The sequence below is a fragment of the Strigops habroptila genome, chromosome 18 (genome assembly GCF_004027225.2).
Source record: "Strigops habroptila isolate Jane chromosome 18, bStrHab1.2.pri, whole genome shotgun sequence".
NCBI classification, from domain to species: Eukaryota; Metazoa; Chordata; class Aves; order Psittaciformes; family Psittacidae; genus Strigops; species Strigops habroptila.
Genome location: NC_044294.2, coordinates 5,733,176 through 5,746,953, shown reverse-complemented (window position 1 = coordinate 5,746,953; position 13,778 = coordinate 5,733,176). Strand labels below are relative to the sequence as shown.

At 49.8% G+C, this 13,778-nt stretch overlaps 1 protein-coding gene across 1 annotated transcript; it reads right to left on the bottom strand.

Moving 5' to 3' along the window:
- Positions 1 to 245: 245 nt before the first annotated feature.
- LOC115602249 (tubulin alpha-8 chain) lies at positions 246 to 9,223 on the bottom strand. The gene is made up of 5 exons (XM_030473184.1): positions 9,065 to 9,223; positions 5,605 to 5,827; positions 2,281 to 2,429; positions 884 to 1,564; positions 246 to 637 (listed from the first exon to the last, which is right to left on the bottom strand). Exons 1-5 carry the CDS (start codon positions 9,065 to 9,067, stop codon positions 347 to 349), a joined length of 1,347 nt encoding a protein of 448 aa, XP_030329044.1. The 5' UTR covers positions 9,068 to 9,223; the 3' UTR covers positions 246 to 346.
- Positions 9,224 to 13,778: the final 4,555 nt, after the last annotated feature.

The window sequence follows — 13,778 nt, the reverse complement described above, 5'->3', positions numbered from 1 at the left end:
GAGCCTTGGAGACAAGTAGCTAAATAATCTTCCAGCAAAAGCTCAAGCACATTCTAGTCTTGTATTCTGGGGGAAAATATGCACTATTAGCTCTTCAAATAGCAATGTCTTAAGGACAAGAACTTATCTAACTATAGCATGGGGATTTTATTCAGCTATCTTTCCCAGAAGGAAACTCTATCTCCCAGACAACTGACTGCTTGCAGACAGTTAATGAACATACATAGTGTTTGGAGACTATCAAATGTCTTGATTAAAGAAGTTTATTCCAATTATTTGACATGATTTACACCGCTTCTGAAGAGGCAGGAAAATGGTAAAGACTTGCAATTCACTTTTGTTGCATTTAATACTCTTCACCGTCTTCTCCATCCACTGAATCTGTGCCCACTTCTTCGTAATCTTTCTCCAGGGCAGCCAAATCTTCCCGAGCCTCTGAGAACTCCCCCTCCTCCATCCCTTCTCCAACATACCAGTGAACAAAGGCACGTTTGGCATACATCAGGTCAAACTTGTGGTCTAGACGAGCCCAGGCCTCGGCGATGGCTGTAGTGTTGCTCAGCATGCACACCGCACGCTGCACTTTGGCCAGGTCACCACCAGGAACCACTGTTGGTGGCTGGTAGTTAATGCCAACCTACATGGAAAGCAGAAGAGAGCATGAGTTTCATTGTAGTCTTTGACAGTGGCTGCAATCAAACAAGTCAGAGAGCAGCAGCTGAATAAAGTGTTTCACGGCCAAGAAAACAGCTCTGTTAAGGGCTCAAAAACACCAATCAGGCACCTACGGAGCAGCTCAGTGAGAAAAAACAAGTCATAAGCCCACGACAGTGAATGAGAAGTCTGGGAAAAAAAAGAAAACCAGGATGTAACTGAGACTTGCCTTAAACCCAGTTGGGCACCAGTCCACAAACTGGATTGTGCGCTTGGTTTTGATAGCAGCAATAGCAGCGTTGACATCCTTGGGGACAACATCCCCACGGTACAGCATACAACAGGCCATGTACTTGCCATGGCGGGGGTCACACTTCACCATCTGGTTGGATGGCTCAAAGCAAGCATTGGTTATCTCGGACACAGAGAGCTGCTCGTGATAGGCTTTCTCTGCCGAAATTATTGGGGAATATGTTACCAAGGGGAAGTGGATGCGAGGGTAAGGCACCAAGTTGGTTTGAAATTCAGTAAGATCCACGTTTAAGGCACCATCGAATCTGAGGGAAGCAGTAATGGAAGAGACTATCTGCCCGATGAGGCGATTGAGATTGGTGTAGGTCGGGCGTTCAATGTCCAGATTCCTCCGGCAAATGTCATAGATGGCCTCATTGTCAACCATAAAGGCACAGTCGGAATGCTCCAGGGTGGTGTGGGTAGTCAGGATGGAGTTGTAGGGCTCGACCACAGCTGTCGAGACCTGAGGTGCAGGGTAGATGGCAAATTCCAGTTTTGATTTTTTCCCATAGTCAACTGAGAGGCGCTCCATCAGCAGGGAAGTGAATCCTGAGCCAGTGCCTCCCCCAAAGCTGTGGAAAATCAGGAAACCCTGCAAGCCAGTGCACTGATCCGACTGAAAGAGAAAATGTGTTCAAACAAGTGTGTCAATATCAAGAAGCCCAAAACGAGACTCTGAATTCTGACACACACACACACACACCAGAGGGACACCCTGGACTTCTGGGCAATGAGAATCCCTTACCTTTGTGACATGGATTTGGTAAAATACATCCTTAGCAGCCCTAAATGGGAATTCTAACCTTGTAAACTCACATCTTCATAGCTCTGCCACATGACCAAAGTACTGGGGAGCCTGAGACATCCCTTACTGAGATTTATTCCTTTTCTACTGTTATTATCATAAAATTAATGCAGGAATTTTATTCATATAACAGCAGGAAATGGAAACACAAGTCTAAACCAGAGAAGCAAATGCTCCTGTTTAAACTTCCTTGCAAGAGCCACAGTCAAAGACCAATCCTTTTCCAGCAGGAACCATGCAAATCCCAGCTCTCAGTCCCGGCTTTCTGAAGTTGGACATCAAACTATAAAGTTTTGGTGCCTCATCAGCATTTTAGGCCACTTGAAAGTCGTATGTGACAGGAATAATCCAACCTTTCTCAGCAGGCTAAGAATAAAACCACATGCAGACCAAGTCCACAGATTCTCCTAGCATGGAATAAACTAAGGCACAACTTACACCATTTTTGAGAACCCCATTTCCAAATGCTGTAAAACAGGACAAAGAAAGATGTTTAAAAGAGGCTTCCATGAACAAAAAAGGCTTACCAGCTTCCTGATCCGCTCCAGAACCAGATCAATTATCTCTTTCCCAACTGTGTAATGACCTCGAGCATAGTTATTTGCAGCATCTTCTTTACCAGATATCAGTTGCTCAGGATGAAAGAGTTGCTTGTATGTCCCGTTCCTAACTTCGTCTGGGGAGACAAGATGAATTTGATAAGTTAGTTTTCTAGGCAGACCAGGGTTTTCGGACTTCTGAGGGTGTCCAGAATAAGGTCCCTAAACCCTTAGAGATAAAAAGCAGCCTGATCTCTACCTATCAGGAGGTGCCAAAATACTTAGTATAATCTAAATGTTGAATACCTAACAAAAAGGAAGTTAATGCTTAAGAAACTGCCCCATTGTACTGATAAGTTTAAGTTTTTGACCTGCCAGAGCAATTTAAAACTGGGCTGCAGCAGCAGAATCATGCTTCCACAGCTGAAGACAACTTAAGGCCCACTTTGCAGATCAGCAGCTGAAATACTGCTTTCCCCCTTATTTTCCAAACCCTCCAGGATGCTGCCTTATTGCTTCTGCAGCTGCAGGCTGTCAGAACCCACAGTGCTTGCTTGTCCTCTTCTTTCCCTTGATCATACTTTCTGCCAAGGGTAGAGAAGGAAGTTCAAAAGGAACAGGAGATGCTCTTGTAGAGCTATTCAGTTATTAAAATCCTGCACTGTAAAAGCTCCAGCACCAATGGCTGCGTTATAAAGGAACTGTGCAAATAACCACAGAGCATCCCCCAGCAGTTACAGGTCTGGAGAATGATTTAAGAGTTATGATCTCCAATAGTTATCAGAAATAGGCACTTACATCTAGCAGGCTAAAGCTCTGTCCTACCAGAAAGGTACAAAGACACTCAGCATTGCTCTGTCTCTGGTTTAGCTCAAGCCATTCTTGAGTTGTATGCTAATGCAGTATTGCATCCTTTAATTAAAACCAGGTGGAAAGCAAAGAGCTTTATTAGCTACAGATGAAGTTGCTGTTTGCATGTATTCCTTTTAATCTGAAAAAGAGCGAGCAAGACAAAGACAAGTCAAAGTCATGATTTGAAAACACAATTCCTGTTTGAACCAAGTCAGACTGAGCAGCTGCCCCTGCAAGCCATGGATTTTAAAGCGGTTTCAAGACTGCACAAAAAAAACCCCATCTGGAAAAAAGTCTACCATTCAAAATACACATGCTTAAGACTTTCTGCATTCCCCCTCCAAGGTGTAAAAGACAAATCATAGAATCATAGAATAGTAAGGGTTGGAAAGGACCCTAAGATCATCTAGTTCCAACCCCCCTGCCATGGGCAGGGACACCTTGCCCTAAACCACGTGGTCCAAGGCTCTGTCCAACCTGGCCTTGACCACCGCCAGGGATGGAGCATCCACAACAAATATGAGCATCCACAAATATGAGTAAAAGGGAAAAATATAGAACCTGAAGAAAAACTGTTGCTGTTGGGAGCAACATGAGTCAAGGTGGTCCTGGGGAAGCAACAAAACTTGAAGAGTTCAGAGGATCAGTCATTGGACTATGAAAGTGAGCTGGAACAAAGCCAGGGGACAGCTAAACCAAGCTTGTCCCTGGCCATGCTCCCCTTTGCAGTCTGTCTGGGGAGACTTTTAAAGATAGTTGTGGTGAATTCCCAGGCATGTTTCTGCCCTATTTCGTAGTGGAAAGTTTGAGGGGATTTTAGCACCACGTCCACAGAGCTGTGCACATGTACAGCAGCCCTGCTGCTTTCACCAAGAGCAGCACCGACCTAGAAGCTCCAGGAATCCCTGGTGTACACACGGCAGCTACGGAGCTGCTGTATTCACAAGAGAGGGGGTTTTTCCATAGGCTCAGTGCAGAGGGATGTGTTGCATGAATGGGAAGAATCATGCTAACCCTGCCCAGAAAACTGATCCATCATTTTCAAATAGGGCAGGAATAAAGAAAAAAGGCTCCCCCCCGAAAAGCACATGATGAAACCTTTACTAAAAGCTCTAACAGTTTTAGTGTCACCAAGTATTTCATAAGGCAGCCTTTTGCCCACCTCCCCACACTCCGCTTGCATCATTAGCAGGTGCTGGAACTCTACCAGCTACACACCAGCTCCTCACCCCCAGAGACACAGCAAGAGCTTTGCCACTTGCTCTCCTTCACCTCATTTCTCATCCTTTTCTGGTTGCTCAGAGCCACCACCTGGCCAGCAGCAGAGGAAGCACCAGCCATGGGGCTCAAGGAAACAAAGGCAGGCTTGCAACTGCTCCTGGGAACATTAGTGTATGGCTCATTTCAGAGTTCAGTCCAGCACCACCACGTCTGAGCTGCCCAGCAGCCTCCTGCAGAAGTTCATTCTATTGTATTAGCCACAGAAAGCTGTTTGGGGTGTTACAATGAACATAAGTTACAAGGGACCCACATTTGGGTACACAGGAGTAGCCTAAGCCTATTCACTCGTCTCCCCTTCCCAATTCTCTGTGCACTGCAGAAGGATAAACACCACAAGTGTAAAAGCAACACAGACCTCTTCTATGGGAGCCTCACATCACTACCTAAAGCAAGAGCCACAAAACCAGCTCCAGCAGAATTACTTCAGGCACACACATTGTTGAGAGCAAACCCAAGATGTGTGACCCAAGGGACAAGGGTCTTGTTAATGTGGGGAGCTCACACTGGGCTGGCAGTGGAGCTCATGGCACAGAACGTGGGACTGGTCAGTGGCTGATGCATGGATCACATCGGGACAGCAAACCAGTGTTGCCAGCGCCTGGGATACAACTGACTTTGAGGATAAGAGTCAATTGTTATTCAAAGATAAGGCATCAGGAAGCTGCAGTGCATGTTTGGAAGTCCCTCAATTTAGGCTAGCAACTGAGACTCTTCTCTGCAAGCACTATTCAAGCTACAGAGCGGAGAGGATTGTTTAGGGAAAGCGAATCATTCCAATGTTCAAGAAGAAATCTGCTTAATGATATGTATTATCTTTTACAAAGGTTCCTATTGACAGCTGTACACATTATGCCAGATTGCTCAAGAAGTTATAATTAGTTCCTTGCACAGCAAAAGCACGGGGCATATTCAGAAGACCCATTTAACTTCCCAGGCTGGCAGAAGGTAATATTTAAATGCTTTAGAGCTCCAGAGTGCACATTTGCCAGTCTCAATGAGCATAAAGCCAAGTATCTTCCATCAAAAGGAAGATGTAGGCGAGCTTTACGTAGTAAAAATTTAAAGGCCCAAAGCATTTTGCAGGGTTAGAGAAACAGATCCCGGAGTCAAAAATCAAAGGAAAGTCAATCCAAGCCTACAGCACGTTCTACAGCCCCTTGCACAGGTCACTGGCTTTACCTATCACCGCTGGTTCAAGGTCCACAAAGACAGCACGAGGGACGTGTTTTCCTGCGCCGGTCTCGCTGAAGAAGGTGTTGAAGGAGTCGTCCCCGCCGCCGAGGGCTCTCTCGCTGGGCATGGTCCCGTCGGGCTGGATGCCGTGCTCCAGGCAGTACAGCTCCCAGCACGCGTTGCCCATCTGCACGCCCGCTTGGCCGACATGGACCGAGATGCACTCGCGCTGCGAGGAGAAACACTGCATCAGCTCAGCAGAAACAGCAGCTTCCTTGGTTAGCAAACAGCACACGCAGCTCCAGCTCCCATAGTGCAAAGCTACTGAAACATTGGCCCTGTTGTCTCAGTGTTAGGGGCGTTTGGCACAAAATACAACAGAACACAAAAGCCTCTTTCAGTCGTCGCCCAGCTCCACCTAGAAAGACCCTTTTAGACATTGTCATTTTTACAAACTCATTTCTCCTTGTTGTTCCTCAACCAGGCAGGAAGAGTTTGATCAGCTCCTCCAAACCCTTCAGCCAACTCCTCTCTTCAGGATATTTAAATACTTAGAAAACCTGATGACTCCCTGTGTCCCTGGCCTCGGTGTCAAGGGAAGCATCACCCCAGGAGCACATAAGGAAGCCACCAGAGCCTTCTGCAGGACCTAGGGCCATTTTGTTTCATATACAGAAAATGGGGACAAAACAGTCTCCCTGTCACTTTAGGGAACTTTGCTATCCTGTAAGAAAGCCTGAGCAAAGCCCTCAGCATTACTTCATAAATATGGACATTAGGCCTCACATCACACTGCTGGACACAGGGTACCAAAATCCTAAATACTGGACAAACCTCACTTAAGCTAATTCATACCAGCAAAAGGATCCATTCAGATCAATTTCTGGATTCCAAAGTTGCTTTTGATGTCCAGAGCATAAACCCAGCTCCTTAATATTTCAGCAGAGAGGTTTGAATATTAAAAGCCAAACCACAATGGAACCGTCTCTCCAAACCCTGGCCCATCCGTGGCATTTAAGGTATCTACCATCTGGGTTTGAGTGAGTTAAACACATTCTAGAGGAGCTTGCATCTGGGGCAGTTTTGTGTAAATCACATTTATGTTCAAACCCTATGATTGCGGATACAATTAATTTTGCCCCTGAATAAGCAGGTATAAAGCAGGACCTGGAACTGTCTAGTCCACATCAATGGACAAGTCAATGCAGAAAGCAGAACAGTCCTTTCAACTTCCTTGGAAATCCCAAGAAATTTAAATGTGTATTTGCTAAAAACACATCTCCTGTTCTCAACCACAGCACTGAAGAGCTGAGAAGTGCTGTCCTGCAGCTCCCCATCCAAGCTGGGCATGCAGATACACAGCTTCCAGAAGGAACAAGCCACATTCCCCTGCAACCAAAGCTTACTCAAAGCTGCTGCCACACTGCTCCCCTCCAAGGCCATTGCTCCACTGCTCTCCAGGCTGAAGCCTGGGGCTTGGCAAGGTATTGCAATGGTAGAGGACAACCAACCTCCACAGTGACTGCGGCTGCGACTGCAGAGCAGCCGGGCCATGCAATGAATTAGGCATCATCCTTCCAGGAATGCAGGACAGTCTGCAACTCTTTCCTGCAGGAGAGAGTAGAGAGGTGATAGCACCACTTTGGTCTGAATCCCCAGCCATACTGAGGTCCTAGCAGTGATCTAAGCCTTGTCAGGGAAGCTTCTAAGCACTTGGGGGAGGTTATTGAAAGGAGGCATGCAGGGACTAGCATGCCCAAGCAAGGTGAATGCATGGACGATGTCAGGCTTTCCAGCTTCAAATGAACTGGCACCACTACATCAAACTACACAAAGCAGCAGCAATTGTTCATATTCCAAAGAGAATTTAAGTCTTTGAAAGCACAACTTGGGCAACACAGCCCCAGATCAGGTCCTGCCTGTGCAACGTTACAACCACGGCACATTTACTTGGACAAAGTACAAAGTTCAACCCTTGGGGCAGAGTAACTCCCTGTGTCAGTACAAAGCAGCCATGAACTGAGAAGCAGCCCTGCTGAAGAGATCCTGAAGGTTACCACAGAAACCCTCGAGTGTTCAACAGGGCATTCTCATCCAAACGTGCCAGGCTACAAAACCTCTCCAGACTCTATTTGTCCCTGTCTCCTTTCGCTATAAGATGTGTCCAACCCAAGAGCACTGGCTTGTCTTCTGTAGCTGCCCCTTCAGCAGCTGTACACTGCAGCCCAGGTCCCTCAACTGCACTGGTGGATCATGCTCTAGGTCCCTCGTACTCTCCAGCATCATACTGAAGGTACCCTGCATCCGTGTGAAGCTGCTGGAAAGCCAAGTTTGATGAGAATGGCTGTACCAGCTCTGACCACGTTCAACAATGTACCATGATGAGGAAGATGGTTCCCTTAGGAGGAACTCAAGGGAAGCTGCCTCCTCTGCAGAGGTGAGGGGCTGCACTTACCTCTTGATTTGGCTAAATTTTAACAATGTGAGTAATGAACAACCCCCATGGAAGGGTAAGAGCAAGGCAAGGACATCAACACATCCCTCCAGTATTTGAACTTTGTTGCTGTTCAATAAATACTTCCTATGTATTCACAACCCTACAGAAGCATCTACTACGGCTTTTAAATCCACCTTCTGACATCCACAATCTCTTTTCAAAGAGATCCACAAGGCACACACGCACAGGGATAAGGACCTCATGCTGCTCCCAGAGACTCCAAGTGACAGCTCCTGCTTGTGCCACACAGCTCCACAGCTGAACTCCGTCCTCTTTATGGCGGCCCAGCTCCTTATCACACCTTTCAGACATCCCTTCCTACCTTGCAAGGTCATTCCACCTCAGCTTTATTACCAGCCAGTAATAAAGGCTTCCCTTAGGAAGCCTCCACCACCAGCCCCATTCCCTGACCTCGCCAACCACCTCACACCACGGCTGGGAAGCAGCGAGCTGCACCTCCAGGGCACCCTCGGCCACGGCCTCTGCCACCACAGGTCGCGTGTGGTTCCCCCCGTGTTGTGATACTCAACAGGTTCCCTGAGCGCACCGCAGCCGCTCACCCCCCGCCACGGCACAGGGAGCCGCGGACCCAGGGCGGAAGCGCTGCCCCAGGCCCAGCCGGCGGCTCCCGAGAGCCCGGGGCCGGAGTCACCTCCGCGGGAGCCGCCACCGCAGACCCTGCCGGGGGCTGAGGGTCCCGCCGCGGGCCGCCATGTTCTCGGAGGAGGCGCCACCATTTTGGGACGAGGCCCCGCGGCGGGACGCGACCGGGCTCGGGGCCGGCCGGGACAGCGCGGTGCGGGGCCCGTCCCGCCCGCCCCTCGTCCTCCTCCGCGCCGCGGGCTCAGCGCGCCGGGCCGGACCCGCGCCTCCCGCCGCGCACGGGCGGGGCCGCCCCGCTCTCCCCACCCCGCACTGCCTGAGCGTGCGGAGCGGCGCCGGGAGCCCCCTCCCCGGGTCCCCGCTCACCATGGCTGCGGCCGCGGTGTGGGCAGCGCTGGGAGCTACAGACGCGCGACGGGTCTGGACAGCGCCACAAAAGCGGGTGCCCTTCGCGGGCCCGCCTTATATAGCGAGGGGCGGTGCGGTTGGCTCCTTGCGCCTTGCTCATTGGCTGTGCCTCTCTCGGAGGCGTAAGCTCCTCGCGGCGCTATTGGGTGGCTCTGCGTCTGTATCGTCCGCTCTCCCAATCAGAACCCGGCGGCGGCCGCGTGCGACGAGCCGGGCTGCACACTATTGGAGCGCAGATATGAATTTCAGGTTTCTGCGCTAGCCATTGGTTGATTCGTAAACAGGGGCGGGGAGGAGGCGGGGCTTAGTCTTCCCGCCAAAGGAGGCCCGCGCCTCCCTCCTCAGCCCCGGGCGCTCGCTGGCTCCCCGGTCCCAGTGGCGGGAGCGCCCGGCTCTGAGGGCGGAGGAGCGAGGTGCGGGCTCCACCGCGCAGCCCCCGGGCAAGGCGGTGCTGGCACCAACTGGTACTGCAAGAGAGTCACACAGCGCGAAGGCACTTACAGCCAAGGGACCCGATCTGGAAAGCCACATAGATCGTACTGAAATCGGGATGTCTGGTGTTTAAACGTCCCAGTCTAAGTGGGGTGTTGAGGTGGGAAGTGTAACCCACCCCCCTGTGGCGTGTCCTAAGGGTTATATTAACATTACTGAGATTGCCAAACTCACCTCCTAGGTGGGAAGTGGCTGCCTAAGTCCAGTAACGAGCATCAGCCCTTCAAGGGCATCAGCTTCAGGAGCTGGCTCCCTCCTGTCCCCTCTCTGCACACTGGGAAGGGAATGGCAGGTCAGGAAAACCTGTATAACGCCCAGCAGCAAGCATGAGGAACCAGGGCTTTCCCGTGCTGTGCAATGAGCTCTTTAGCTGGGTTAGCACTGGCTGTGGTCGGCACTGCCTAAGCCAGCTCATCTGCCCATTCCGGTTGGGACGGCACTTAGGGACCACATTATCTGCATGAGCAGAGAGCACTGTGTCCTCTTCCTTCTGGATGTATTGATGTGAACTAAATGAATCACAAAATCCACCACAGACAACCAGAGTGGAACAGTCTGGTTCGCTAGATTGGTTTAAATCCAGAAACCAGCATGGATCTCTCTGTGCTCATCCCTGCCCCCATGTCCAGGATACAGCAGGGTCACCCTGAACCAGAAGGTGTGTACGCAGCAGGTTCCCATTTCCTCGGTGAGCTGGTATCAACAAGCTGTGCCAGGGAAGGGAGGCAGAGGCAGGGCCCTGTGGAGGAGCTGGTTGTGCCAGTGGGGTGCTCCTGGGGTGCGGGACACTGCAGATCTTGTCACAAGCCAGTTCATGTCACTGGGCTTCGACTGCAGTGCAAGATGTTCATCCCATCACACTTACCTGCACACAGCAAACAGAGGAACCATGTGGGGAGAATGTACAACAGGTGGAAATGCTTAATCCACTGATCCCAGGCCAAACCTCCATGGGAGGACATGGATTCTCCCTGAGGGTTTTGGGAATGTTTGCTGGGCGCCATGAAAAACCTTTCATTTAGACCTGAAAACTATCCAATTAGACAGGGCTGAATTAATTTCCAACCTAAACACTCCCCGTTCCAGATGGGCTGGAAATCCTTAAATATGGGAATGATGAGTGCAGAAGAGATTGCTGGAGTCCGTTGTACGAGGGAAGGCATCATTCCTCTCCTGAGCATTGAACGTGTGCAATAAGCCTATCTCTGATTATATGATTATACCCTGTTCACACCTGGTCCTCCCCCTCCAGGGAGTGTCAAAATAAGCGGAAGGATGTGCTTGAGTTGCCAGGGGCTGGGCTCTCCTCTTGTTTTGGGAGGTTTCCTACATGATAATCAGCAGAACTGCAGCAGAACGTGTGCGTGTACATGCAGGAGATTAACGATTCAACATTCTCTACCTTGATCGTTTGACTTTGTAGCCTTAATGTGCTATTAGCAGGTAATCCTTAAATAAAATCTGCTTTTAATGGCCTTAAATACATTCCCTGGCTTTAAATCTTCCATTATTTGTTCTCCCAACTGTTTTAATCCTGCTCCTGCAAGCACGGACTTGACTATCTGCCCTATTCTTTCGTTCTCTGCAAGTCCACAGTGCAGGGGCTCTTTCCATTCTCTGCTTGTTTTCAATGCTGCTTCTTCCCTGCTGCTCTGTGGTAACACGTCTGACATTCATCAAAGCTGAATCAGCTTCTCTGTCAAGTCCACTGATTTTTTTCTTTACAATTAAAAGGCTTTCTGAATTACCTGTTCACATCTCTGCACTGTGAGGTTCGGGTTCCTGTGCTGTACCGCTGTCTCAAATTATGTCAGACCTCACTAACTGCATTGCCTGTATTGGTCATACTTCTTGGACCAGGTTCTGTTTGTTACCTGGGAGTAAATCGACCCCAGCCTACAAATTCTGTTGTGTTCTCCACCACTAACTTTTGGGTTAGATACTGAAAACATTCCGTGTCTTGTCCTGGTACAATAATTGGCCTCTTTTTGTGTGGGTAACTAAAATCACCCATTAGACCAGCTCTCTCTCATGGTGAAGTTAACCTCTCCTGGTCAAGCAGAAGCACCCACTCAGCAGTACCAACTATTCATATTTCCAGCGTGTGGACATTCCTACCTCTACTGATTTTCGGCTGCATGGTCCTTTTGACCAGGAAACCAGCCAGCTGATGGTGCAGGTAGCAAATGTGGCAAAAAAGCAGCCTCCAAGTCACTGCTGACACCCACAGCTACATCCCTCACTGCTGGTGATTCCTTACCCCACCAGTAGCTCCTTTCTCCAAGCATCCTTTCTCCTCAGGAGATGGGTCCTGTGTTTGCTGAGTCCCAGCACTTCTGGCTGCCCGCCCTTTGAGGTGCTGCCCCTTGGACCTGCAACACTTTAGCACAGAGAACTGAGTCCTTCTGCCTGTTCCAGAGAACAGGAGTCACAGAGTGCTCCCTCCCCAGGAAAGCACAAGGCAACAAGTTCTTGAAGCCGTCCTCATGCTCCATTGCCAGAGATTCCAGATGAACCAGGGATTCTGCAACGAGCTGTGGTCTGGATGTTTGCCATTGAAATAGCACTGTTAACAGTGTTCCAGGCAGCGTGCAGAGCCAGCTGCTCCGGGAGGGGAAGGAGACCTGTGCTGACATGGCTTGGCTTATTTTCCTTTGCTTTCAGGGCATCTCTTCCAGATGGGTTTGAACAAAGGCTCCTGACAGCACTCAGACAAGAGCACTCTGCCTCTGCACAGCCGTCCAGGCTAGAAACCAACTCCCTTCCTCCAGGGAACTCAGAGACTCCTGGAAGGTAAGGAATGTGAAAGGGGGAGCAGAAACACCTCTGAGTGTGCACACACTCCCCACTGATCCCGGCGAGGAGGAGCGGGATCAACACATCCATGCAGGGATTGACACGTCCATGCAGGGTTCTCTCCCAAGTGCAGCTTCTCGCATGTGGCGTCCTATTGACGCCACAAATTGCCCTAAAAGACTTGTCAAGGACAGGCTCCGCCGGGAAGGCTGCTGGAAAACCCACAGCTCTGGCTCTTCTCCTTTGGCCTCCTCTGGAGGCTGAGCGGCCACTGCCTTGGTCAGAACCTGCTGCGCTTTCAGGCCTTTGTGAGATGAGAGCCTGCCTTGGGCTGTTCTCCTCCGCGCCTGATGGACTGTGCCGAGGAGGGAAGGATGACCGAGGGTTTCTCCATGCAGAACCTGTATCTGGAGAGTCCGTATTTTAACCTAAGACATAACCGAAGCCCTGAGGAAATGCCTGTGTGGTTATCAAGAGAGAAATCCTCTGCAACAAGCTGTTTCCACCCGTGTAGCTCTCAGATTCAGACATGCACTACTTAAAAAGCTGAATTGCAGCAACCCCCGTGCTGGACTGTGCCACTGGGTTCAGTTTTAGGAAAGATGCAAGGAATCACTTCTCCAGAGCATGCTTCCCCCTCTCCGGAGATGAAGTGTTATCCCAGTGACCCAGGAACCAGCTCACTCTTCCTCAGTGACTGCATTTAGGGAGCAAAGCACTTGATTTTTACTCTGTGCATGGTCGGGTAAGTTTCAGATGCCAACACACATCCTCTGAAGCACACTCTTGTGAAGACAGCCTTGGCTTCTCCCACTTCTCTGGGGGTCGCAGCTCCTCAGTTCAATAACTCTCATCTGATGGCCATGCTACCACCTCCCTGCTCCCCACCGACACAGAAAAGTTGGCACTTCAGGAACCTGACTCACAGCTCAGCACAAGAGTGGTTATACTGAAACGCACCACAGAAATTACTGGTTACAAGGAGCATAAAGCTGGCTTTTATCTAAGCCCTTATTTTATGGCAAGTTCCACTCATCTGCTGTGGTTTCCTTCCCGGTCCCCCAGCAGCTGCAAAATACTTGGTGGTTTTAGGCAAAATACTTGGTGGTTTACTGTTCCTTTGATTCTAGGGTTTGGCCCTTCCTAACCTGGCTTTGCAGGAGGCAGGGAAGCATTTTCCTGCACCAGTTGTTGAAGTACCCCAAAGCTATTTCCTCTCTATTGTTTCCTTTCCTCCTACTTTTCTTGTTCCTGCCAGGGAGTGTAAAGTGACCTTCAGAGAATATTCATAATATACCACAGATACCCCTCTTCTCCCAAACCCCCACACCTTGTAGGAACTGCCTGTGCTGATATGGCAGTATCAGTTCACAGAGTTAATAGT